At 33.3% G+C, this 23,796-nt stretch overlaps 2 protein-coding genes across 5 annotated transcripts in view; one reads left to right on the top strand and one right to left on the bottom strand.

Moving 5' to 3' along the window:
- Positions 1–91: 91 nt before the first annotated feature.
- On the top strand, positions 92–5,163 carry LOC140060450 (uncharacterized). Of its 3 annotated transcripts, none has more exons than XM_072106667.1 (3): positions 92–190; positions 1,136–2,817; positions 3,968–5,162. In XM_072106667.1, exons 2-3 carry the CDS (start codon positions 1,186–1,188, stop codon positions 4,217–4,219), a joined length of 1,884 nt encoding a protein of 627 aa, XP_071962768.1. In that variant the 5' UTR covers positions 92–190; positions 1,136–1,185; the 3' UTR covers positions 4,220–5,162. The 3 variants fall into 3 exon arrangements, with proteins under 3 accessions (XP_071962768.1, XP_071962769.1, XP_071962770.1); XM_072106668.1 differs by having other exon boundaries at positions 102–190; positions 1,160–2,817; XM_072106669.1 differs by having other exon boundaries at positions 153–186; positions 1,160–2,817; positions 3,968–5,163.
- Positions 5,164–11,904: 6,741 nt separating this feature from the next.
- LOC140060448 (poly [ADP-ribose] polymerase 1-like) overlaps positions 11,905–23,796 on the bottom strand; it is an 80,880-nt gene continuing 68,988 nt past the window's right edge. For both annotated transcript variants that reach the window (XM_072106661.1, XM_072106662.1), the window contains 3 exons: positions 22,568–22,757; positions 20,957–21,071; positions 11,905–13,491 (listed from right to left, as the gene is read on the bottom strand). In XM_072106661.1, coding sequence (XP_071962762.1) covers positions 13,422–13,491; positions 20,957–21,071; positions 22,568–22,757 — 375 coding nt within the window. In that variant the 3' untranslated portion in view covers positions 11,905–13,421. The remainder of the gene's footprint in view (positions 13,492–20,956; positions 21,072–22,567; positions 22,758–23,796) is intronic.

Raw genomic sequence — 23,796 nt, 5'->3', positions numbered from 1 at the left:
GACGTCGAATATTACGTCATAGATGTATTTATAGTTGTTATGGTTACAGCACGTACAGATGATACACTCTCTTGACTCTGCTGCTGTATACAAAAAGTCGATCATCAATAGACGTGAGTTGAACAAAACAATCTTATTTTGACAGTAAACAGGCAATTAGCAGTCATTTTGGATCAGTCACATTTTGTAGGTGAGTTATTTACTCTGCTAGACCTAGAAGATAGTGTTTGATTAGGCCTACTACAACTAATAACTAACAACTAAGACATAATGTATTTGTTGTAAACATGCTGCATGCATGCTACTTGCTCACACTCTCACTCAGCTTTCTTTCCTTACACTCTGATGAGAGAATGTGTGAGGCCGACTGTTTTGTGTGAATTGATGGGTAGGGCCTAGGCCTAGACTATTTCAGTTGAAGTGCATTGGGAGGTAGGCCTATAAATAGTTTAAAGGGGATGAGTTGGCAAAAGCCAAAATGTCTACATTTAGGCTTAGGCCCTACTAGGCTAGATAGACCTTAAAATTAGTCATTCTGTGTAGCAGCTGTAGTGTAGGCCTAGGCTAGATTCAGATTCCAGATTCAGATAACATTTATTCAGATATTAAAAAATGAACATACAAAATAGAAAAAAGATATTAAAGTGAACATAGATAAAACAGTAATTGGTAGTAATTATTATCATGGATCCCTTCTATCTAGGCTAGTAGAAGTTAAAAACTTGTCTCTCAGGGACCCACAACAAAACACATTAATACTAAAAAAAATAAAAATAGACCTGGAGTATATAATTATATAATTGAGGATAAAAATTACAGTATAATAACATAACTACTGTAGTACATCTTCTTTATCAAAATTATTTAAAATTATATTTCTATAGTACCGATATCGGTAAATAAAAAAAATATATACATATACACATACACATACATATGGTTAGAATAAGTGGATAGTATAGATTAAAGATTGCAATAATAAACAACAACTAATATTTTATGTGTAAACTTAAATAGTGTATTGAGTATAAATAATGATAATACGCATATTAACTAAGCTGCTTGACTGTCACTGACGTGTGGTTGTGGTAAGTATTCGACTAAGCTAAAGATATTGTTTTTTGTTATATTTTAGATTTTTATTGACGTTGTTTTGCAGTTTTTGTAGCATGCCAAGATCTTCTCATGGCAGATTTTTACCCACCTTCTCATCATACCTATTATAACAAACAGAACATGAGGCGAACAGCTCCTTCAGGAACATCTCGAGAAACCTTTCCCGCAGAAGTTAGCAAGGTTGAAAGGTTTCCGAGTGCGCCTCAGCAATCAAGGCTTCAGAAGTTACAAGCAAACTTTCAGTATAAAGTGATGAAAGAAAAGGAGGCGAAAATGATTGACATGTATGAGCGGCAACAGTATCAAGCTTTACAAAAAATATCTTCAAAACAGCCGGCAGAAAAGGGTATGGTCCGTGACTTTTTCCGTGAACGTCGCCTGATCGAACAAGGCACCGTACAAAGTAATATACCAACGAGAGACGACCACTTTAATAGGATGAAATCTAAGGTTCAACAACAACGTGAAGCACACATGAGACAGGATTTATCAAAGATGCATGCAAGGGAAGATTTAAGTAGAAAACCTCCAGCAGGACTGGATCGTGCCAAACCTCTTGCTCCACTGAAGCACAGATCCACTGTACATAATATGAACATATCTCAACATAGATTCACTGAAAATACCGATGAACATATACCCAATAGGAATACTACTAAAGAGGTGTTTACTAAAAAGAAACTAAAAAAGACAAACAGTGTGACTAAGTTACCGAAAAGATATTCTCAAGAAACAACAGAAGAATCTAGTGATGAAGATCCACCATATACTAGAGAACCAAGATCACATAACAAGTGGGAGCAAAATCCTTATGAAAAGACAGCAGGTTTTGTCGGGAATAGAAAGAAAATAATCAGTGAAATAAAAGAGGATAGATATCAAAAGAAAGTTGCTGCACCAAGAAAAAGGGAAGAGAAATTAAGTGACTTTCAGAAATGGCAGATGGATCAAGATTTAGAAAGAGAACAGCGACTCAGTAAACTCAGGAAGCAAAAACAACATGATGATGAAAACATGTTTGATTTCAACCAATTTGAAGAGACAAATTGGACAAGAAATGATGTAAAGAAACGTAGTAAAAAAGAAAAAAATACAAAAGTTGAACACGATAGACAAAAGCAAATTGATATTATTAAGCAAAAGGAAAAAGAACTGCAAGAAATAATTGCCAAACAAGAGGCTGAACTTAAAAAAATAAAGGAGAGTTATATGAGTGATGAATATGCATCCCCTAGACAATTTAATGATAGTCATAGTATTAAACCACAAACTAAAACAACCAAAAAACCTTCAGAAAAGTCAGAAAGTGTACCGTATTATACACCACCAAAAACAAAGAAACCAGACAAAGTTCGCCGTCCATTAATTAAAGAAACAACTGCTAATTACCATCGAAAACAACCTCATGGTTACCACGACGAAGAGGAGGAAGATGAGGAGAGCATGGAACCAAATATCAAAGTCAGCTATGACATTGTTGGTGCTTTACAAGAATCAGATCAAGTCAGCTCTCTGAAGCTTCAAGCCTGCAATGCATGTGGTCGCAAGTTTGCTGAAGACCGGCTTGCGAAACACTCTGTCATTTGTCGTAAGACATCAACGAAAAAGAGGAAAACTTTTGACATGGCAAAGCAACGGACAGCTGGTACTGAATGTGAACAATATGTTAAAAATGGACATCATCTTAAATCAGAACCAACTGTGAGTGTATTACTATTAATAAAACATATAACTTACTGTACTTATACACTTGTACTGTACTTATATAACTTGTACTGTACTTATATAACTTGTACTGTACTTATATAACTTGTACTGTACTTATATAACTTGTACTGTACTTATATAACTTGTACTGTACTTATACAACTTGTACTGTACTTATATAACTTGTACTGTACTTATATAACTTGTACTGTACTTATATAACTTGTACTGTACTTATATAACTTGTACTGTACTTATATAACTTGTACTGTACTTATACAACTTGTACTGTACTTATATAACTTGTACTGTACTTATACAACTTGTACTGTACTTATATAACTTGTACTGTACTTATACAACTTGTACTGTACTTATATAACTTGTACTGTACTTATACAACTTGTACTGTACTTATACAACTTGTACTGTACTTATACAACTTGTACTGTACTTATACAACTTGTACTGTACTTATACACCTTGTACTGTACTTATACACCTTGTACTGTACTTATACACCTTGTACTGGACTTATACAATATGTACCGTACTGTTACAACTTGTACTGTACTGATACAACTTGTACTGTACTTATACAACTTGTACTGTACTTATACAATATGTACTGTACTTATACAATATACTTGTATAATATAACTTTACTTATACAAATTGCATTGTACTGTTTTTTAAATTATTTATTTATTGTTTTTGGCTTTTCGAGTTCATGTAGACCCCCTGTAAAGGTTCACAATCTCTCTGTTGGGCGAATCATGTTGTCACCACTTCTATCCAAGTCATCAACATTGTTATAGATTTAATTTATCATATAGTTAGCAGTTTGAGTCATTAAACAATTTGACAGTAGAGAACACCTGCTCAAATCAGAGCCTATTATTCACTCGTAATTGAATTAATCTTACTGCTTGTAAATACTATTCATTCTCTCATACGATCCTAATTCGATCTATTTTTGTTATTCTAGCCTAGTAAACTAAGAAAGTTGTTATTTTTAATAACTCCCTGCTGAACTCATTACACTTACATAGAGTGCAATAAAATTTAAAAAAGCTAATTTATTTTTGTTTGTAATTCACATTATATTCATCTAACTCCAAATTTCTGTTTGTTTTTTTTTTAGCCTAAAAAATCAAACTGGAAACGAAAGCATGAGGACTTTGTGCGTACAGTGCGTGATGCTCGTCTGGTACAAGCTCATATCGCAAAAGGCGGGAAAGCGTCAGATTTGCCTCCGCCTCCACCGAGTGACAATTCCGATTATAAAGAATGTCCATATTGTAAACGTAAGTTCAATCCGTCCACTGCTGAGCGACATATCCCAAAATGCAAAGACATAAAAAGTCGTCCAAAACCGCCGTCTAAGCGACGGTAGTTCACTGTGTGTGCTTGTATTTTAGTCAGAATTATATTTAGATAAACTTTTAATAATTTAAGGTACTAATTATGTATATATTATGAAAGTTTTTGAACAATTATTTACCATTTTTAACAAACCAAAAACCAATGATTTTTTAAATATAATTATTAGTATATTATTTATCATAACTTTTATATTATTTTGATTGTGTTTAGAAATAAACAAAAATTTTAAAAACTATATTCATATTTTAATAACTAAAGCAGTGTAATCTAAAAATACAACCCAAAAATTAAGCTGGAAACATTCCAATCTATGTAGCATGAATTAATACTGCAGTGGAATATATAAACCAATATAAATTACTTGCAGATGAATTTTCACATTAAATGTTATATTGTTTGTTTATAACATTAATTTTAATGGTGCTAGTGACACAAGAGTCAAGCTCATCTGATATTTGAACTTTGACATGAGCAAAGATTAAGTAGTCCTACTATTTAGAATCTCCAAAGTTATACACAAAATATAGCTATGTACTGTATATTATTATTAGTAAATTATTAGATTCTAAAGACGGAAAAAAGTATGTTGATACTCACCTTGTAAGCCAAGGGTCACATGTTCAAATTCGGCTGATGGGTCCGTTCTTACCCCCCTTTAAAAATTAAGTTTCTCAAAAGGTTACATAAAAATAAATTATCAATGTCTAAATCAATGTTTAGTCATCCATCCCGTCATTGGTTCAATTTTATAGATGCTTATTTTGTTTCAAGTTTTTTTTTCTCCTCAAACCAATCTATAAAACAATCTGTAATCATCATATTCATAATTTACCCTGCCCCTTTTCATGGTACTAATCATTAAATATTTACCATATTACAAATATGTATTACTTTTATAATTAATGCTTCCTCCTTTAAAGCTCATCATTAAATGCGTCGCTACAATCATTACAGTGTTTGTCTGTTTTTTCTATTTTAGTATTAATCAATAAAATAATTATTCTTTAAACAAGAAATATTTCTTACAAAAAACGCCGCTCAGCAAATTGATATTATTAAGCAAAAGGAAAAAGAACTGCAAGAAATAATTGCCAAACAAGAAACTGAACTTAGAAAGATAAAAGAGAGTTATATGAGATGATTATGCATCCACTATATAATTTAATGATATAAATCATAGTAATAAACCACAAACTAAAACAATAAAAAAACCTTCAGAAAAGTCAGAAAGTGTACCATATTATACACCACCAAAAACAAAGAAACCAGACAAAGTTCGCCGTACATTAATTAAAGAAACAACTGCTAATTACCATCGAAAACAACCTCATGGTTACCACGACGAAGAGGAGAAAGATGAGGAGAGCATGGGGAACCAAATATCAAAGTCAGCTATGACATTGTTAGTGCTTTACAAGAATCAGATCAAGTCAGCTCTCTGAAGCTTCAAGCCTGCTGAAGACCGGCTTGCGAAACACTTGTACTGTACTTATATAACTTGTATTGTACTTATATAACTTGTACTGTACTAATACAACTTGTACTGTTCTTGCCGTTTTTTCTATTTTAATATTAATCAATTAAATAATTATTCTTTAAACAAGAAATATTTCTTACAAAAAACGCCGCTCATCTCACGATAACTACCGTTTACATGTGTTATGCGCGATTTGAACGATTTGCGCAATTTGAAATTGCGCAAAAAAAATCCTTGCGCAATTTGAATTGAAACATGTGTTTCAAATTGCGCAAGCAACGTATTAAATTGCGCAAGTAATCTGCAAATTGCGCAAGGTTTTTCGACAGATTGTGAAATCATGCACACCCATATTTTTATAGTAATTTCTAAGAATGATTCAAAATTAAAGATAAATATCGCATTTCCTTATTTTAGTAGTGCAAATATTGTTATAAGTTAGCATACCGTCGAAGAACCGACGAAGGAAAACGAAGCGGTGGTGTTCCACCAGGCGGGCGCGGCGCGGGCGGCCGGCTATACTACTCTAGCCTAGCTAGGGTCTGGACTACTGATACTGACTAGGTTACATGGCCTAGCTTAAACTAATATTAAAAACTTAAAAAGTGAGTATTAAACATTATCTTCATTGAAATGGTCTTATTTATATAATAAAATACTAAATTTTAAACTCCTCTGCCTAGGCCTAGCCTAGCCATGTATGGGAAAATTTACAGTTCGTTTTCAAATTGCGCAAAGGTGTCATATTGCGCAAGAACTATCTTGCGCAATTTACAAATTGTGCAGCGCAATTTAAAATTGCGCAAAGATTTTCTTGCGCAATTTGAAATTGCGCAAGTTGATTGCGCAATTTGAAATTGCGCAAAAAAATCCTTGCGCAATTTAAAATTGCGCAAGAATTCTTTGCACAATTTAAAATTGCGCAAGGATTTTTTTGCGCAATTTCAAATTGCGCAAATCGTTCAAATCGCGCATAACACATGCATCTCAATAATTTTACCAACAAATGTTTTCATAAACTCTCTTTTCCCAGACGTGCTTTGGGGTATGCGCATGCCCAGTCCGAGTACCCATTTTTTTCGGCCGTAACTTTGAGTTACCGCATGGTGACTGTTTCAATTCCTAAAGCCGATTTTCCACTAGGCGAATTTGTTCGCGCGAATCGAAAGCGTCATGCTATGCACATGCGTATTCGCGTTTCTGTCTGTCATACTGCCTTCTTCGACGAATTCTAGTTCCTTTATTTTTCGCTTCAGCGAAATTTACTAGTTCGAATTGTTTCTACTTTTTGCGAAGCGAAATATTGCGCAACCAATCAGAGCTCAGGAAATGAGCTATGACGCTTTCATGAGCACTCATGCGAATCGAAATGCTCAGCAACCACGCGAGGAACATTAACGTCGCAGCTATTCGCTCATGTAGTGGAAAGAGAGTAGGCGATTTTTTTCTCTTCGAAACGTTGGATTCGCGCGAACAAATTCGTCTAGTAGTGGAAAATCAGCTTAAAGCTTCCGTTTTCTAAAGGAGCGGCGCGAAAAGGTCTCAATAGGTGCAGCTACTATGCGCGCGTAGAACTCTGTATCGTGTAACGCGAGTCATGTGGTGGGGGTTTCCCCTAAAAGTCAACGCAAGGACGTATACTTACACGAAAAATAATAAATCGTATCAATGCTTCCTTTAGAGAACGGAAGCATTCGGAAACAGTCACCATGCGGTAGCTTAAAGTTACTACAGCCGAAAAATTGGGTATTTGAAAACTAGGACTGGGCTTGCGCACACCCCAAAGCACGGGAAAAGAGAGTCTATGAAAACATTTGCTTGCTGATCTGACCAATCACGACGGATCATTCCAGTTTATCAATCAAATTTTCACCGGACAACTGAAACTTCAAATACATGAACAACAAAATAGTTTTACCACAATTTAAAATACTTTATTCTTATCGTCATAATTCAAGCCTCACAATAATTATACGCGCGCAAATATAAACTGTATCGTCTGCTGTTCTAGTGACACTAGAACAGCTATTGCTAACATTGCCGCGCGGTAATCACAAAACATACTTTTTAAAAACATTGCCAAGCAAAATAGAATGCGTTGTTGTCGAGAAGTGCAAACATCTGCCCATTTAAGCTTGGTTCTCACTAGAGACGCAATACAAGGACCGGGACAAGGACGTAACGCAACGTAAGTGATTTCAACAATCATAAAGCGTGGTTCCCACTAGCGACGCAACACAAGGACGTAACGCAACGCAAGTGAATTGACCAATCACAAGCCATGGCTTATTCGCTTGTGATTGCTAACTGTCTATAACTTCTCTTGTCATTGGTTAAAACGCTTGCGTTGCGTTTACGTCCTTGCGTTACGTTATCTAGTGGGAACCAAGCTTTAGCGATGAACTATACAAACTGTCGCTTCTCATTGGTCAACTCGCTTGCGTTGCGTCTACGTTCTTGCGTTGTGTCTCTAGTGGGATCCAAGCTTTAACAGTAGACCTACTTAAGTCTAAATTGTATCAAATATATTAATAATAAATTACAAAAGCTATTTGATGGCGGATGATATTGTTCCACAATCATGCCATCATGATTAATTTAATTGTTTGAATAAATAAATTAGATCGCTTATACTTCCTCATCCGCACCGTCAGTCGTCTGTTCAGTCCCAACCATTCTATTTCTGTAATTACACATGTAGTAATTCGGTGTTTTTAAGTGATTCTCCTTTTCACGAAACATTTCTGACGTTTTATCAACTCTTGTAGTTAAATTGCCTTTCATCTGTGATATATTTGGTAAACGCGTTACTGTTGACGTTTTTGACGCGAATGCGTCATCCTGTGACGGCCATGTGTTGCACCGTATACGACTACCATTTCCGTCAACATCGTCACCATCGTCATTTATATGCACACTATCTTTAAATGAATTTGTAAACTCGCTAGTTAGGCCTACTTCATGGGGTTGCATTGGATTTTCGTCATCAAAAGTTTTATTTAAACGCCGCTGTGGAAACGTCTGAGAGATGAGTGAATTCGACCTTCCGCGGTGTGTTTTACTTTTAGGAAACTGTTTTTCTTTACTACTTGGAGCGGCGGCGATATTGGCAACAAGGCCGACATGTGGTAAGAGAATCGGCAATTTATCAGTTGAACCACGCGGAGATTCTGAGCTTGCGTTACTTCCGACAGAATCGATCGAAAATCGTCGCCGCCGATTCGCAACCTCAAACGACAATTCAAAGTTCTGCGGAATTGAAGCGATCTTCTTTGCGTTATCACTCGATATGCCCAACGCGGAGGAACGTCTCCTTAATCGTTCTATTCTGTCTCCAATCTTGCGTTTTTCCTCCGCTTTTTCCATCTCCATCCGTTTTTCTGACGTTGTCATCCACTCCTCAATCGACTTACTTGCCTTAAGCTTTACTAAGCGAATGTCTTTTGCAACCTGTTTAAACTTTAGCGATGAATCATAAAGCTCTCTTGAGTTCTGCTTCTGTAAAGTTGTAAGCTGACGGTTGAGACGCTTTTGCGCGGTCTCATTATTTCTCATCGTTTGCAATTCCGTCACTGACGATGCCTTCAAAAAAGAGGCTGGCAAGATGTTGGTCGGGCGAATTACAGGATTTTGTTTGTTAGATTTACTCATTATTCAAACAACTATTATTACCGAGTATAAATATAGATCTATACGTTGAATTATCAATATCAGTTAAGAGAACGTATCCGTTAAGATTGTCTGACGTTTTCCGGTGGACGCACAATAAATTCAGCTTAATATTTGGCTTGGATTTCACCTGCACGATAAATATCTTTAGAATATCTTTTAATACATTTGAACTCATATCAAGGCAATAAAATACGCATAAGATTTTCGGTATTTCTATTTGAAATGAAAACGAATATACAAAACGCAAAATTTTCTCAGAAAACGGTCTTTCACTAAAACAGGAAAGTTATACGCAACAATCATCACAATGTTTCGTCTTTTACAAAATGCTTGCTTTACATTATAAAGCAACGTATAGACCGAGTACACAACGATGGTTATATTCCATCGTTTCCATTCCGATTAAAACAGGATAAAAAACGAAGATGTTCAAACTCGCTCTCTGACGGAAGGTAAACTGCAATGTCAGACGTCTTAACTTCTCCGCAAGAAGTCGAAATCTGTTTCCCACTAAACAAACCAAAAACTCCGTTTCAAATGCTCAATTTAATTTCAATTTAATCTGAAAAGGAAAATGATACATTATGTTCACAGAAATAATTAATAATGTAATTCCAATCTCTTTCCTTAAACACGCTGTTTATTTAGGTTTATCTTCACAACTGTTAATGTCGGTTAATCGTCAAATCAATGTCGTTCAATTTCGCTTTAAATATAGTATAAGAAATTTGCCTACATGAAAACATAATAAGTTAAAAGTTTCAAACATGGATTCGATTGATCCACTAATTCCAAACAAGTTTCCAAATGTTTAGACCAATTCGATTTTAAAGCCTGTTTTCCTGTCGACGTTATTCGACGCTATCGTCGTTGATCGTTAACAGTTCTCAACGACGATCGTTTGAAAACGACAAAGTTGAAATGATAACGATAGCGAATGCCTTTTCCTGTAAATCGTTAACATTTCAATGTTTACGTAGAAGATCGCCGATTATTGTTAACGATAGCGTCGAATAGCGTCGACAGGAAAACGGGCTTTAGTCTTTATCCATTAAAGTGTTTACGAAAATTCATTTAGATAACCTATAATAATGTCAGATTTCTTGGTTTTCCACTTTCGGAACTAAATGAAGTTCCAACAATAACGTACTATTATAGGCTAAAGTTTCTAGTTAAGAAGCCTAATTTGCATTTCTTACTCACCGAGTTCAAGATAACACCTTCTGCCGTAACAAAACAACATATTAGACTTTTTTTCAAATATCAAAACATCTTCAAAGATGAATGGTAGAGGTTTAATGTTATGCTAATTACCTGTATTTTTTAATGTGAAGTATACACGCATGATATTGACACAAAAATTATCGCCCCCTCAACGGAAACAGCCAGCTGGCTTAGTCTGGCAGGTTGGACCAACCGCGGAGTATTTGTAAGATAGTGTTATTATAAAATAATTTTTGTTGATAATACTATTTACTCTTCCTGAAAATAACAAGCGAAAATTAATTAAAGGTTTTAAGTACAATATAATTATATAAAATACATAATAGGCCTAATAATAATAGGCGTAAATTCTAATCCAGTGAAAGAATCGATCAAACACATCTATATATAAATTTACGTAAGGGCATAATTCGCTAAATCGCGCCTTAAGCTTGGTTCCCACTAGAACGTAACGCAAGGACGTAAACGCAACGCAAGCGTTTTAACCAATGACAAGCGAAGTTAAAGACAGTTAGCAATCACAAGCGAATAAGCCATCGCTTGTGATTGGTCAATTCACTTGCGTTGCGTTACGTCCTTGCGTTGCGTCGCTAGTGGGAACCACGCTTTATTGACAATTAAAACGAATTTAGCTTCAACGATTTGCCCCAAATAGGGGAGTTTTCCGATCGTGGTATACACTGTAATGGATGTCCATTTTGAAAAATACCAACACAATAATACGAGGATGTTCCAACGAGCGAACCATCTAGTTCTTATAATTATGTAATCTATTTCTGTAACCCAACCTTCTGTTTCATAAATTTTATTATTATGACTGACGGATGGTAAAATATAAGAATTGAGCGCGCGATTAATACAAATATCTTCAAAGGGAAATATTGTAAACATATCATATACAATGTCTATTAATAACAAGTTCAAAATGTTAAATCATTGCATGGGGTCGGTAAATAAATTGTAAATACAAATGTCATTATGGCGTGTGTTAATTGCTTCCTGTTTCAGAATATCTAAAAATTTAGGACAGATCTTACAATATTTCTACTTGATTGTGTATTATCCTGTATAAATATGTTGTTAAATAAATAAATAAATAAATAAATAAATAAATATGCATCGTTCATGTACACATTTTTGTGACTCTGCGCGGTCACTACGCGTTTTCACCGATATGAAGAAATAAAGATCAATGAATGTGGAGAGAGAGAGAGTTTTAATTTTCAACATGACCATTATATACAAATTATTTTACGCAGCAAACAAATGCCAAATAGGTACTAATTATTTATTCATAACAGAAATAACAGAATATGCATATAAAAATTAATATAAGGCTTCACTTCTTTAACAGAACATAAGTTTAGGTCACATCATCATAATAATTATATGTATACCTATGTATTCCAAATCCCAATTTCGCAAGAATTTTGAAATTTAAACAACATAAAAACGAGGGGAAAAGACCACAAAAATAAATCGTAGAAACTTGTTTTGATGGATGTCAGGGGCAGTACGCGCATTGATTATATTTAATATATTTTCCAGATATTAATGTTAAATTAGTATTAAGTTTGATCTTTGTGTTAGGAAATAAGTACCGTTGATAAAGCCGTTAAAATCATTTCACTCATATCTCCATTCAAAATAATGCAGCATTCCGATTGGTTCAAAGTATATACAGTTACCACCAGAGTTTCTGGATGTGCGGTGGCCTATCAAGGACCGTTTGTTGCGAAGAACTTACAATATCAAAACCAGTGTGTGAAATCAGACAGTTTTACCAGCATTTAAAAAGCAACGGACAAAAGAAATTAAATAAAACGCAACGAAAAGAAAGAAAAATTAATAAAAGAACGTTGTTTAATGCATCGCAAAGATTAATGAATAAAGTGATAAACATTACACTGATAACAGATCTATGCATGATAAACTGTGTTCTTATATTTTGAGCTGTAAAAATTCAAAAGGCATGCAAATTGCGATCTACATCTAGAACATGGAGGTAAAAAATTATACCTCCATGCTCTAGAACGTTAAAGAGAGTAAGATGTTTTCATCTGGAATATGTATAGCGTCCTCTAACATAATGTACCAGATACATAAACTCAACTAAAACTAAAAGAATACTCACAATAACATCTCAGAAGGTTCTTGTGACATTTTTATATTATCGTTTACTTTAATGTATAATGCCATTTACAATTAATGACGTCATTGATTTTTTGAAAACGAAAACATGAAAGCAAAACATTGGGGACAATATTGACTTTTTCTGAAAAACATGTTAGCATCAATAGGCCTATAGTCGATTTCTAATACAAGTTGAACTTCTACAAAAGCTAATTGTTTTTTAAATACAAACAATTTCAGTCCAATCCTAAAGAATCCTTTACTAATGCCTCGAATGTGACACGCGTGTTTGTTCGTGATCCATGCTAGGACCAGTATTGACAAGGTTTTAAAAGAAGTGAAAACGTCGATACAAGCCTGAAAAAAAAAAGCAAAATAAGATGCATAATAATGTCAAAAACTAAGAATATTTGTTGACAACATGCAACTAAAACGCGTTTTTTTTAATTTAAAGAGGCGCGCGCGTGCAGCTACTGATAGGCCTAGCGCCACCTACGTAGAGCCTCATTTCCTACAAACCAGCAATATCTGGTATACATACTTCATTGCAAAGTTAATAAAAAAAAAAAAACAATCTCAAAACGCAAACAATAACATTTTGGTTATCAAATTATTCAATTCAATAGAATAGTATAACATAATGAACAGCATCGGTTTTTCATGATTTATTTCCTCCACAAGTTCGATATGTTTGGTTGAGGGTAGTCTACTTGTAACAGAATTCGGTTGTTATAAGGTACTTCATTTCGACCTGAGCAACATCGTACACAATGAATCTAAAACAAACGTGTTAAGGAGTTTTAAATAATGATACTGAATACATCAGTAATGTATATTAATAGTATTTATAACTATTTACAGACACAAATAAAACATAGCAAGTGTTGATACATAATACCAACCAATGGATAAAACCTTTTATTTAGTTATTTTAAAATTTAAAAAAACACGCAAACTCAAATTCTGTTTTTAACACTCAACAAGTATGCCTAGTGCAGTCATGTCTTTTTTTTTGTGTTATTTATATCTCCGTGTACATATTTTCGCTTTGTGATTTTACGACATGCAAACTCGACCTCGATAATAAAGGCATCAAAATAAACATTAATGGTGAACATTTAAGAGACATAAAGCATCAACATAGAAAGTGTTAAACAATGACCAACAAGCACTAATATCTATATCAGCAAAACTGAGCCATTTTCCACTTATATTTGCCTGTGTCATACACAATTGGTAATACTCCTTTTTGATTAGTGTCATATGAATAGAGGTTGGTGTCGTACACATTTCTAGTTGGAAGTGTCCCCTTAATATGGAAAAAAGGAGGGGTTACGAGTATAAAGTAGATGTACACGTTTAAAGAAGTATTGTTCATCTGAAAAAATACTTCTTAACACATTTTTTAATATGCCATTATAATTTGACCAATAAATTAAATTAAACAAAAATGTATTTACCTGATAAAACTGTAATTTAAAGCAAAACATTGTCAAATTGGCTGGCCGGCCAATGTTTTTTTGGTTGAATTTAACCATTTATTTTGTCATTTTATAAGTGAAAACATTATTATATTAAGGAAGTGATTAACTTTATTAAAACTACAAAATAACATATTCAAAGTCTGGTTTAATTAATCTTTATTTTTCATGTTTTTGGGGACAATACATATTTAAATCCCAACCCGATCCTGCGGATATTTGGTCCATCTAAAAAAAAACAACTAGGAAAAAAAGAATCCCTTTCTAATGTATACAACATCTGTTGTAGGTTTTATTTTAATTGGTGGATATACAGATTATGCTTCGAAAAGAGTTTGGCTAATCTGTGATGAGTGATGACAGACAGTAAACTGGATAAATAATACGGATCGGAAAACATTGTAAAAACAGGAGGAATTTTAAATAAACTAAAGTACTATGAAAAAAAACACAAAAAAAAAAAACAACGGAGGTACAGTATGGATAAACACTACGGATCAGACAACATGGTAAAAATAGGAGGACATTTATATTAAAAGTAAAGTACTGTTCTATGAAAAAATTAGAAATGCAGTATTCCCGCGTAAAAAACATACAAAGTCAAATCAATCAAATGTTTTTTGTTCAGATCATATTGTATTAACATGTACTCTTCTCCTTTATGGTCTAATCATTTTAAAAAAGATATCAACCGACTTAAAGTTTGTTATAATGATGCTTTCCGGAGGTTGTTGGGACAACCCAGATTTGTTAGTGCGAGGAATTTGTTTGTGGAAAACAATATTCCATCATTTTATGAATATTTGAGGATTTCGACTTACCGATTTCTTATATTTGTAGATGGATTCAAACATGTACTACAAATGGAAAGAGGCATTATAATTATAACAATAGTTAAAAGTTTTGGTTCTCTCTCCTTCATCTTTTTTGTTTTCTTTGTAATGTATTATACCATATGGACAATTGTCTGAAATGAAAGTAACGAGTTTAAATTCATTCATATATGATACGTACGTAGGCTACAATCGAATGGTTTGGGCCGAGCACTTGATAAAAACACATAATCGATTCCACAACTACATTGTACACCTTAAAAATAATTCTTAAAAAATATTTGTTGAATATCCACTTTGACCAAAAATTGTATTGAAAACAATTTTATTTCCCTGAGAAAATGTAATTTAAAGCAAAAAAATAGTCAAATTGGCTGCCAGCCAATGGGTTTTTGTTTAAATGTATCTGTTTATTTCTTCATTTTATGAGTGAAAACATTGTTTTTCCAATTTTTTTTCTATGGAAATGATTTTCTTTATTAAAACTAAAAAATTACCTATTCAAAGTCTGATTTAATTAATCTTCATTTTTTTCATGTTTTTGAGGGAAAATACATCTTTAAACAGAGTTGGAAATCTGGGTTAAGAATGTGAATACGGAGACGTTTCTGATTATTTTCACATCAATAAAATGACTAAGTTAATGTGGGAAAGACACATGGCTTAAGTTAAGTGGAAGCTAATTTAAAAGACATGATACATAAGAAACGTACGTGCGGACTCACGCTAAATGCGCCCCTTGGTAATGAATGCATGTACACTTCAGACCAGTAAAAATACATTCAGACGTGTTATCTTGGATCCTAATTTGCTAATAGCAGTGTTTCTAGTTTATCTGTCAATCAACTTTCCCAAATAATGTCTTTATCTGCTACACAGAAATGAAATTAAGAGAACTTTTGACATAAATGTGTTGATAGAATTAGATAGATATACGAATTATCGAAGTACACTGAAAAACAATTCTGCTACTACAATATTTATAGGCAGTACTACAAGGTATTCGAAGCAACAGTGTTGACAATAAATATATATGAATATATGAACCTACTCGCAACGCGTCTAACTACTCGCAACACGTTGCGTCTAAATACTCGCAACGTGTCGCGTCTAACTACTCGCAACACATTGCGTCTAAATACTCGCAACGTGTCGCGTCTAACTACTCGCAACACGTTCCGTCTACATACTCACAACACGTCATGTCTACATACTCGCAACACGTCGCGTTTAACTACGGTACTTGCAACATGTTGCGTCTACATACTCGCAACACATCTCGTCTACATACTCGCAACGTGTCGCGTCTAACTACTTACAACACGTTGCATCTGCCGATTCGCAATGCATTGCACCTAGCTAACCCGCAACGCGTTTCGTCCACATACTCATACGAATTATCGAAGTACACTGAAAAACAATTCTGCTACTACAATATTTATAGGCAATACTACTAGGTATTCGAAGTAACAGTGTTGAAAATAAATATATATGAATATAATAATGAAACTATACTCGCAACGCGTCGCGTCTAACTACTCGCAACACGTTGCGTCTACATACTCGCATCGTGTCGCGTCTAACTACTCGCAACACATTGCGTCTACATAACCGCATCGTGTCGCGTCTAACTACTCGCACCACGTTGCGTCTACATACTCGCAACACGTCGCGTCTAACTACTCGCAACACGTTGTTGCGTCTACATACTCGCAACGCGTCGCGTCTAACTACTCGCAACGCGTCGCGTCTACATACGGACTGTACAATCCATCACATTAAAAAAGGAAATTGGTAACATTTGAAGCTTCAACATGGGGTAACTAACAGTCACGCATTCTAACTGCTATACAATCTGTTGTCGTCTTCTCATCTTAAGCATCATTTTCCTCTAATTTCATTTTCAAACTTTCTGTCTTGGTAGGTCTCCCACTCTTTTATCTCCTTAATTTCCATCTCTTTTCCTGGGCTATCTTAATCTTTTTTAACGTCACATCTAATGGGCTAATAGATAATAATAGGCCTACAAGTAGTTTCCTTTAAATATATGAAATATATGTCCTAAATCAATTTTATATACTTCTTTTTGTAAGATTATTATCAATTATCAATAAAAACATCAAAGATGCAGAAGTCCTCTCGATTTGTATGCCATCTTTTTACATTCTTATTTCATTAAAGCACATTCAAATGTTTATATACCAAATCCTGACATAGTATAGTGCCAGGGTTGTAACTCATGACTCTTTCAACTCCACTCCCTAAGCCTAAAATAAAATAGTTTATCCATGGCGTCCTTTATTTCTAATTTAATTTCGTCTTTTAGAATACCTAACTTTACTAAATCCCCTTCTTTATTGGCTTTACATCCATCCATCACATGAATTTCTGTATGGACAAATAAAATGAACTATGTAATTGACGAGTTTGTACTCGCTGTTGGATGCGTATGAAAACAAAAATTAGATAAAAATGTATCATAAATTTCGGTAATTTGGGGTGGAGAATATGGAATACTGTATACAAATTTACATTGGTGTAGTAACACCTTAATGATCTAATACAACCTCACTCTTGTTTACTCCTAACTTTTACTATAAAGACATTTTAATGATTTAAAAATCTTGCCAACATTAAGTCTAACTAGAATTTAATTCGTCACTTTGACGAATTATAGGTGATCATTTTTATCGCTTTACTGACATTAATATTTTTTAAACATGCACGTACGTTAACATACAATAGGAAAATGTTGATGTATACCATCCTGATATACGGTTATAGTGCTGAGTTGTGCCTATTATGTGTCATATCCAATATTTACAGTATATACTGTATATCTATATACAGTGTAGCATAGGTGAAATTACGGGACCCACATCATGTTCAAATTTTTTGGTATGATGGAATTATCAAAATAAACTCGAAGATGACAATTTCGAAAGATAATGAATTGAGCAAATAAATATAAGGATTGGAAGATAATTTGACACGTAGAAGCGCAATGCGCGCTCTTTGAAATTTGTGTAACTTTGACTAAAGAAATTTAAAAACAACGTTTTAACTTCAACTGGCCATATGATAACATCACAACATCCAATGGGCTTAATTTTTATATGAATTCATATCTAAATTTATTCAGCTTTCATAATAAATTATAATCTTCAAGGTCACCTTTAATTCTGAAGAGCTATAACATATTCAAATGTATGGTGTAGCTGAAATTACACGACCTTGGTTATTAAAGTTTTTACACATGATGACGTCATCAGAATAAAAATGTTGACAACTCTTGAGAAAGATAATTAATTGAGCAAGCACATACTAAAATTTCGGCGAAAATCGGGCTCAAATAACGGAGATGCGCTCTATTGAATGTGATAACCCACACAAAAAGATAAAAATTACTAATTTTTAAATTGAAGTGGCCATTTGATGACGTCATACCATTTTGTACGTCTAATGTGCACATGAATATGTATCTACAACCCAATGGCTTTCCGAACAAGTTAAAAAAATTGGAGGTCACCTGCCATTCTGAAGAGTTATATTCATTTTAAAAAGGCCTTATTTTTCACCATTTTCAGCACTTTGATGCAATTAATTTGCGCATTTTGTTATTTTTAACCTGCTCGTATAGCGTTATTTTAAATCGGAACTGACTCAAATTTGGTGAATGTACTAAGGATGGTGAGTAGAACGCGATTTGTATAAAAAAATTGCAATTTTTACGCTTTGTAAGTATCGCGCGCGCAAAATATTTTTTTTGCGCAGTAATTTTTTGAAACACGCAATTGGCCCAATTCATGCTCTAAATTGATTAAAACGTAATTTTGAGCTTTTTAAATTTTTACTGCACGATTCCACGCGCATGACCCTACGTGCGCACGCGTTTTTACTTGCTAATATTCTTACCCTTGACCTGAAGTTTACGTGTAGTGAATTTCATAAATATGTGATAATGAATTATGGATATATGATTGATAATGTGATTTCACAAAATGGCGTATACGTGACGTCACGGGTGAGAGATCACGCTGAAAAGCTTATTATGGCTAAGTTAAAGTATTTGAAAGACATTGTGAACTTTTTGTGATCATTGCTATTCAACTTTTTGAGATATTTGACGAACAAAAAGTGTACAGAAAGAAGAATAATAATAAAGATTTTATACAATAACAATAGGTGATCATTTTATTCTAAATGATCACCTAAATATATCATCACTTATATATTATTATTTTTTATATTTTGTTGTTAGTACAATTCATATGCTGAAAACGATCAGACTTGCCTTAGGGTACAGACAGACTGGCTATGATGAGGTATTATATTCCTTACAATATATCATCTTATTAGATGTATTGTGTTTGTGATCAAGACAGTTTGTAAAATATGACAAATAAAAGTATTAAGCAAGCCATTTTTCTTGTCCTTGACAAAAGACGAAAGAAAAAATATTTAAAAAAACCCCCTAAATTTATATAAATTAAGAAAAAGAACTGGTAGCCAGTTTTCTACGCAATTAGAAAACAAAACTTCTCAGACAGAAAGGAATTTACTAAATGTAGACCTGAAAGAATTAAATAATGGTATTTTAATTTCGTCGCAAGTCAAATAATTTTTCTTTAAAAAAATAAAAACAACCTGTCTATAAAAAAAATGTATTACTGTAGAAGCCTCAGTGGGCTTTTATTTGAATTCTTTCAAATATTAGGAAATACAATGTGTTACTTAAAAATCTTGCCAAGTAACTGATGTTTATTCTTCTGCATCTATCTTATAAAAAGTAAGTTGTTGAAATAAAAGCAGGTAGATTACTCAGAGATGGAACAAATAAAACTATTAAAAACATTAGTGGATGAAAGTATACACATTTTATAGGTAGCTGATAAAAGAACAACTGAATTACAAAAGAACAAAGAGAATTTAGATTTTAAGTTACACAGTACTAGAGACTTTTTAAAAATGAGAGAGGTTGTTAACATTTCATTTCTTATTAAAAATGAAAAAAAAAAAAAAAAAACAGAACAGAATTTGGATTTCTAGATCAGAGATAAAACTAAGAGAGTATTAGTGAAATGAATGTGTCCTGTAACAAAATATATATATAAAATATTATTTATGGCATATAATGAAATATGATTTATGAATTTAAAAAGAAATATTGTGCAATATCTAGATTTCTAGGACAAATATGAGTTACTTAAGGTCAGTATTTTTAATAGGTACAGTAATGGTGTTAATGTCCGTAAATACTGTAAAATGTATTATAAAAATGATTGATTGATTGGCAAAAAAAAAAAGTTTTTCTGGGTCAGATATTGATCCAAAGTAATTTAACATTTCTTCATAATAAATTACTTCGATATACTGGATTTTTGCTGGTAAATTCAGTAGTTTACCTGTCCAAAAGAGAGGCACTGATCTAATGAGTGAACTCATAATGACCTCTCTGTGACCTGAATGTGGCGCCGAGAATATATATAAATGAATGCCCCAGTTTCGAACAGCGCGAGTGCCGATTGGAGAAAACACATTTTTGTTTAGTGCTATTGCATACTTGCTTGGTAAATTGTTTTATGACAAGCCATGCAATAGTAATAATAGTTCATTCTTATATAGCACATATAAGCAACCTCTCAATGCGCTTCACATTATTACCCCGGTAATTTTATTTGGATCAAGCACGTGTGGAAACACACTCCCATAATGCAGCTAGTAATAAGTGCAAAGTTGTGTCTTGATCTAATCAGGTACCCATTTTTACACCTGGGTGGAGACAGGTAAAAGTAAGTGGTTTGAATAACATGAATCAGGTTCCTAACTATTTTTCTATCATTAATACATTTTTATGTATTTTCCTAAATCAATGAAGCGTAAATAACATTAATTTGATTGTCAACCGAAAACTTTTCAAAGGATACTCGTTATACAGCAGCGACCCTTGAACTTTCGTCTGGATCCCTTTTCCCATTGGTACGATAGTTCCATTATCCATCGTTACGTCGCCAGATGGATCAGGAGCCGTAGACCCACATCCTACAAAAAAAGAGCGGTAAACTAAATAAGACACTCTCAGAAATCAAATTATACACATATGTAAATAACATTATTTGAAATCTTTACCAGACAAGGCAATTTGAGATTTACTTTGAACATTAATTTTTTATAAGCTTTTTGTTGTACTATTTCAGCCTCTATCAATGTCATAATTGTACATACAGTATTTCAAAGTAAAACACAAGTTTAACATGAAATGTCACATATTATATTATACAGAGTGCATAAAGTCAAGGACAACATCTAGAGCAGAAAAACATTAAATATTATTATGTTTCATTCTGCCTAGAGGATTCCTTATGGTTCAAATAATATATCTATGATTCTATATTCTTTTCCCATATAATGTTTACTTAATTTGAGAATTTTTATTCATATTTATATTTCATTCATATTTTATCCATTTGCCTTTGGAATATGTTTGTGCTGAATAAGTGTAAAATGGTTCTAAAATTAAGTAACAATAACATAACAAAAGCAGGAAGATTTTGGATGTATAATTCTATATTTCTTCAATTATCTTTGCTTAAAACAATTTCTTAATTTCATTGGAGGAGGTTTACGCTGTATCATAAAAATTAAATACTAAAATCTAAGAAGATTTTGGATAATTCAATATTTCTTCCATATAAAATCATTTAATTTTTATTAAAATATATTTTTTTTCAGTTTTCATTTTCCTTCGTAACAGTTTTATGCTGACTAACTGTCAAATGGACTATAAAATTAAGTAAACAATAAAATAACACAATCAAGAAAATTTGGATATATAAAAATAAGAGAGTGACACCCACTAAACTTTAATAACATAAGGAGACAATCCACAATGACATGTGATTTCAATTTCACGTTCACTTGTTACTTTAGTTGCTTGAGCGATTGTCCACTCGTGAGTGAATTGTTGACATTTATTATTATTCATGAGCTGCAGTTGCTCACATGTGGTATGTTACTCATGAGCAGGGTCGGATCGTGCATATGTAATGTGACCATGTGCACTCTACTCATAAACCCATTCATGAGCAGTTGTTAACATGTCGTATCTTACTCATGACCATGGTTGGATCTTGCATATTTAAGGTGACCATATGCACTCTATTCCTAAAGCTATTCATGAGCAGTTGTTAACATGTCGTATCTTACTCATGACCATGATTGGATCTTGCATATTTAAGGTGACCATATGAACTCTACTCATAAACCAATTCATGAGCAGTTGTTCACATGTCATATGTTACTCATTAGCAGGGGTTGGATCGTGCATGTTAGATGACCATGTGCCCTCTACTCCTAAAGTCATTCATGAGCGGTTGTTCACATGTTGTATGTTACTCATGAGCAGGGTTGGATCATGCATGTCAGGTGACCATGTGCTCTCTACTCCTAAAGTGATTCACGAGCAGTTGTTCACATGTCATCATAATCATGAGCAGGGCATGATAGTCAGTTAGTCCTAATATAGCAAGTAAACAAACCTTTGGTACTGTGCTTATTAGCAGGTAGCTTAGTAACATACTCCGAATGTAACTTCTCATACATGTTGCCAAGTGCAACCTCTGATAGCAACAACAAGCCAACAGAGTTAGTTGACGAAGTAAAACAATAGTTGGCGCTCTTGGACACCATGTCGGCAAAGTAAATTCCTTTTCCAAACATGTATCCAGTCTGCAAAAGATAAAAATTTTGTTTATTTAATTTATTCAACAATTTTTCAATGAATCTCTACGATTTGTGTATTTTTTTGGACACTTCTTTTGTTTGTCTGCATTCCTGTGTAAAAAAATACATATATATTATTTTTTTTAAATTACAGACATTTAAAATTGACTAGTAAAACATTTTTTTTTCTGAAATTCAAAAACAAGTATAAGGTGATTTAATAGTAAAATATATTCTACTAAACGATTGAAAATTTGAAATCATTTTATTAAGTTTTAAAACTAAAGATAATTATTTGAAGAAAAGCTAGGCCTCCAAGTCCAGTTGGAAAGGCTACTAACCCTTATACACATATAAATTTGGCCCGCTTCACCATATGATAATATTTAACTACATTTACCATTTACTGGTAGCTAATGAAACATGTGACTTGTACAAGGACTTAAAAACAAAGAAGAATATAGAAGTCTTAACAGCACAATATGTGTTGAAACCTACCTGATTGCCAAATATTAACAATTAGCAAAACTTAAATAAATAATTTATCAATTTATATACCAGTATTTTATGTACACTTTGTTAATTAATATAATAATAATATTTATTCGGTCATCAATGTAAAAATAACCAGGAATGAGAATAGGCTAAAACCCAAACAGATTCTGCACTCACTCCATAATTAAACTATGAGAATATGTTGACTGCTACAAACGTTAGATAATGGAATCAAAGAGAATGGATGATAGATAACAGATTAAGTAATCAACTTAAGTACCATGGTCACTTTAATATATTGACTAGCAATAAAATATGACTGCTTACTGCTGGTGACCAGGTTCCGGGTTTAAAGTTTAATTGTTTCTTTGTATTTTGCCAATTAATATTCTATAAAGCTGTAAATTCAAGAACTAAGACCTTTTATTTAGTACTGATATGTTCTGGTGGTATATAAACCGTATGTCATGTGGACTTTTTTTTAGATGAGTCGGGGGGTCAGCCCGGTATACTAAATAACTCACAAAGCTACTATTGTGGACCGACAAAA

The sequence above is a fragment of the Antedon mediterranea genome, chromosome 10 (genome assembly GCF_964355755.1).
Source record: "Antedon mediterranea chromosome 10, ecAntMedi1.1, whole genome shotgun sequence".
Classification (NCBI taxonomy): domain Eukaryota; kingdom Metazoa; phylum Echinodermata; class Crinoidea; order Comatulida; family Antedonidae; genus Antedon; species Antedon mediterranea.
This window is presented reverse-complemented; position numbering and strand designations above follow the sequence as displayed.

Excerpts from the sequence above, each read along its gene's own strand:
- LOC140060450 (XM_072106669.1), top strand. The coding sequence starts at position 1,186 with ATGGCAGATTTTTACCCACCTTCTCATCATACCTATTATAACAAACAG. Across the intron at positions 2,818-3,967 it reads ATCTTAAATCAGAACCAACT|CCTAAAAAATCAAACTGGAA; the intron begins GTGAGTGTATTA and ends TTTTTTTTTTAG.